The sequence below is a fragment of the Anneissia japonica genome, unplaced genomic scaffold (genome assembly GCF_011630105.1).
Source record: "Anneissia japonica isolate Jap-2015-1 unplaced genomic scaffold, ASM1163010v1 scaffold1035_len235748_cov162, whole genome shotgun sequence".
NCBI lineage: Eukaryota > Metazoa > Echinodermata > Crinoidea > Comatulida > Comatulidae > Anneissia > Anneissia japonica.
This window is the reverse complement of record NW_022749248.1, coordinates 7,520-12,217: the sequence shown is the minus strand read 5'-3', so window position 1 is coordinate 12,217 and position 4,698 is coordinate 7,520. Positions and strand designations below refer to the sequence as shown.

At 36.0% G+C, this 4,698-nt stretch overlaps 1 protein-coding gene across 1 annotated transcript in view; it reads right to left on the bottom strand.

Moving 5' to 3' along the window:
- The window catches only part of LOC117121041 (glutathione S-transferase omega-1-like), a 23,508-nt gene extending 21,675 nt beyond the window's left edge, over positions 1-1,833 (bottom strand). The window contains exon 1 of the mRNA XM_033266136.1: positions 1,686-1,833. Within this exon, the coding sequence (XP_033122027.1) occupies positions 1,686-1,716 (31 nt within the window). The 5' untranslated portion in view covers positions 1,717-1,833. The remainder of the gene's footprint in view (positions 1-1,685) is intronic.
- Between the last annotated feature and the right edge of the window lie 2,865 nt (positions 1,834-4,698).

The following is a 4,698-nucleotide window of genomic DNA, read 5'->3' as shown; positions in this document are numbered from 1 at the left end:
AGCTACAACTGTAGGCTATTCTTATGTATAAAGCCTATGTTTGCATCAATTTCCTGTTATGTCCTATTCCTATTTACCTAATAACATATCATTACAAGATCTGCTTTTAATTGAAATTTATTTCATAATGGTATATTATTATAATTATTATTATTAATATTATTATTATTATTAATATTATTAATGATAGTATTACAGATATTAAAATTATTATTGTTTATCATAAATATTTCAAATATTATACCGTATTTATTCGAATAAACAACAGGCTTTAAATAAAGGTCTTCTCAAATTCCCCCTCATTCAAATGCCAGTTAAATACACTCCATGATACAGATTGATGTTACAGTGGCTATATCTAATTGTTTCATAGTACAAATTCGTAAAATTTAAGGCATTTATTTTGAAAAGAAGCCCCTCTTTACTTTGCAGTTTAGTCTCGAAAAAAGCCCACTCGCCACTCGATCGAGTGGCGAGTGGGCTTCCCATCTGAGGTTCGCAAAAAAAAAAAAAAAAAAAAAAAAAGAAAAAAAAAAAGCTCGGGGCTTCAATTCGAGGTTTTACGGTAGGTCCTCTTGTAGGTCTAGAAGTACAAGTATAGGTAGACCTAGAATGAATAATAAGTACCTAAAAGGGTATATACTCTCTACATTAGCCTTGCCTACCCTACACTAGAAAAGTGTTTATATACACCGCAGATACATGGCGCTCGGTCCGGATTTTTTTTCGTAGGTAAATTTGGTAAAATAATATGAATTATTCATAACTTCTTATAGACCATAGTTTGCGCATGCGCTACGTTCAACTCTGTGTCACCCCATTGTCAGCCTGATATCGACTGCTTTGTACATTATATCGCGAATCGTGATATCGCAATTTGCTTTTCCCTTGATTCAAATACCCAGGCCCATACAAGGGCTGGAAATTAGGTCATTGTCGCGATAGTGTACAGAGCAGCTGATATTAGATTGAACTTGTGCTGCTAGGATGAAGTGGTGGTACGTTTTTCGAGACTGCCAGTGGAGAATCTGATTCCCGACCGGGAATCTATGTCCCCGACGGGAAGGGGGAGGGATTAGGGGTGGTGCCGGATTTTCCAGACGGGGGTCCGAGGTCACGTCTCCGATGGTCTCCCGGATGGCAATTAAATTAGGGCCTTCAGGCTTCAAAGTTATTCAATCGATTTTTTTAGTCTTGTAGAAATACAGGCTTGGCCTACAATCCCGGAATAATTTTTTTTCACCCTTCCCTCACTGGCGGCTCCCTGGGGGAAGGGACTGCTGCCTATATATCAGACGAGAGCCGTGGGCGTCGGGCGCCCAGGTGACCCGAGCTATGGCAGGGGTTTCATTGTGCTGTAGCCTATTCCTACTTTTTTTTTCTCTCTTAAAGAAGTTGTTTTTCCCGACGGCGGAGGTGGGGGCATACTGGGGAAAGACAATGCCCGGTTTCAAATTCCAGTTGCGGAGATCCTCGCTGATTGCTCTTCTTTTAACCGTTTACAATATTATTATTTCAATAATGAATCAAGTTTATTTATAGCTAGGCGATTTAGATCACATTCATATTCTTTCCACGGCTTGCAAAGATGACTGAGTAGGCTACACATTTTTATTATACCTTCATGGTACACCAAATCAGAATCAACAGATGCATTGAAAGTCAAGACTAAAACTTTATCTTACCAGAAGCATGATGTTTTGGATAGGATGGCATGATCAGATAGGAGTGTTCGTCTTTTTACTCACAAGAGCGTGAACTCTGTACAGTCGTCTGCTTGTAGAATCAGAATGACCACAAACGGTTCAGTCGGGCGTTTGTATATAGACAAAGTTGACAAATATTTGTTTGGTTATATTTTTCTAGTTTAATCGTGTTGCGATATTGCTGAGTCATATCCTGTTGAAGATTATCATTATGGAAGCGTACAACGTTTACAATAGTACATTTTACTTTTTCAGGGTAATCCCCTAATTTTTCTCTAATGCTTACCTTTCAAGTCCGATCTGTAAAAGTTGCTATAATGTGAAGAGGCCCTTCTCATAACCTTATTAGTGATCGTAAAATTACAAGGACCATCCGATCATCATCACATCATCTATTACATAAACCACGAACATGTACTAGCACCTATGATGACAGTGCATTTTCAATATCAGCTCCATCTCTCTGGAACAGTCTTCCACAACTTGTCCGTGAGGCCGATAATGTTACACTTTTCTTTCAGTATTATACTTTCTTATCTGAGATTAATCAGTGGACCTTTCGGTTTTTAGAAAACGCTCCGTATGACTTTTAAAGTTCTACAAAATTCAAGGTTTTTCCCTCTTGAAAACGGTCAGGTAAATTGTTCTCATTTTTTTTTTCCTTGGCGGGTCCTGCCAAGGAAAATAATTTTCATGAGACTTACATTTTAAACTCATGACGAATAAATTTTATGTGTGTATACATACATAAATAAATGAGTAGTTGCATGCATATTCTTTTTTCCATCAATCGATAAATCCCAAAAAGAAAGGGTGGTCCGGGGGTTCTCCGCCGGGAAAATTTTAATTCCTAGATGAAGTGTGTTTTAATGACTTTTATATGTTCTTCAAAATTCTAATTTTCTTATTGTAACAAAAAAAAAAAAAAAAAAAAAAAAAAAAAAAAATCAGCTCACGGGTCCTGCCAAGGAAAATAATTTTCATGAGACTTACATTTTAAACTCATGACGAATAAAGTGATCTATGTCCATGTCTATGCCCTATGTGAAGGTTTAAACCGTATAATTGGCCTTAATCTTAACAATCTCTTCGTATTCCTTATTATTTGAAATTACTGATATTATTCATGGTTCTGAACAAACTTTTCCCACCTCTTTTGTGTTCTCGATAGTAAATTTATTAACATTCCGAATTTCCTTTCTCTTTTTCAGGAATATAGCCGGCAATTTTGTTTAAGCAGTGAAATATTTGTATACCTCCCTGGTGAAACACTAAAAAGTAATAAATCTTAACTTTAGCAATCATGTGTATGTGTTGTAATTTATTTGACCATTTTTTTTTCTTCCAGAAAGATAATTTGTTCATGGGATAAAGATTGGAAAATCCATAAGTACAGTATTGTAGTATCTTAGTATAGGCCATTGAATTGTTTTCATTTCTTTCTGTGATACGTCCCAATCCCTACCGCTAAAAAGACTAGCCTATGCGTTATATCACTCTGTGTAGGTCTACAATTGGTAATATTCCAGGGATCCTAATTTTGGAAAGAAAAACACAACTTAGTTTTTCTTATTGGAGAAAAATATAGTTAATTAATTTTATTATACAAATTACAAGATAAATTTATTGATAGCGCATGAAAAGATACCATTTTTTCAGTTGCATAAATAAATTTGTACAATTGAAGACATACGAAATATAAAATAATAATTAAAATGATAAAAATTAATAAAATAAATAAAATATAAAGTAGAGACACTGTTGGTAAATTTTCTGATAATAATAAACAACTTTATTTAGGCCTATATCCATTGTATTTCTTTAATAATTTTAACTCATATTAAACAACCCACACAACATGTTATAATAGTACTGATATGGAGACATGAGTTTATTTTTTTTCTGTTGTTCAAAACATATACTTTAATTGAAATAAAAATAAACAAATTACAATAAGCCTAACTGATATTTTGAGAATTGAAATACTATAACCGATAATGATAAATTTAGCAAATCCGGATGTGTAGGCCATATATTGTGCTGAAAGACTAGGCTATTGTATCAAACCTTTTTCTCTATGGTCAAACTACCAAATTGTCTTCGAATTTCTCCTGGTTAATTTGACTCGAGAAAACCAGACAGGAAGTGATGAAAGTTGACATATCGAGATCGCCACGAAAAATTCAGCTTGACGTAACAGACATTTAACGTCGTTAGGACAGGATTTGCCATTCGAGGTAGAAAAATTCAACTCATCGTCGCCGTAAGAATCTTTACCGCGATATTTTGTCCTCGGCCGATTATGACCAAGAACGCGTCGTTTTTGTTCAACTTGTCGTTACCGTCGTAAGAACGTAACAAACTTTATAAATTCTGACTTTAGCAATACGTAGGCCTAACGTACAGAGTAGTACGTACATACGTGACAATCAAAGGCGTCGGTCCGTTGTGGAAAGGCAGGTAGGAGGGAGGGGCGAGAACGAATTGCAAAATAAGGAAGCCTTGGCTGGGCCTAGGGGGCCACCAGGGCTCACCCGGTGGGGCTCCAGGAGGAGAAACAAAGCTCTGGCGTCTATAGCTTTTTATAAGTCATATCTAATTGAATTTTATGTCCTCACTATATTTTCAAAATACAGTGGAGGTCCACTGAGGAATTCGAAATAGAGAGGGGCCTAGGGAGGGACGTTTATAGATGGAGTGTGAACACCTCAGCCCCACCATGGTTGGGACTGAGGCAAGAAAATTTATGATTATGGCACCTCTATTTAACCTGAAATGGTACTTTTAGACTTAAATTTGAATGTATTTTCCTTTTTTCTCCACTTTTAAATTTAGAAAGAAATTATCAAGGATTGGTCGGCTGGGACCCCTTGTCTGACACTCATCATGAACGTTGAAAGTTGTTGTTGTTCTTTGTACTCGCTTTGAAAAGTGGGGTTTTAACTATAGAAAATTGGTGAAAAGTGGGAATGACAATTGATGTGATGTCCTC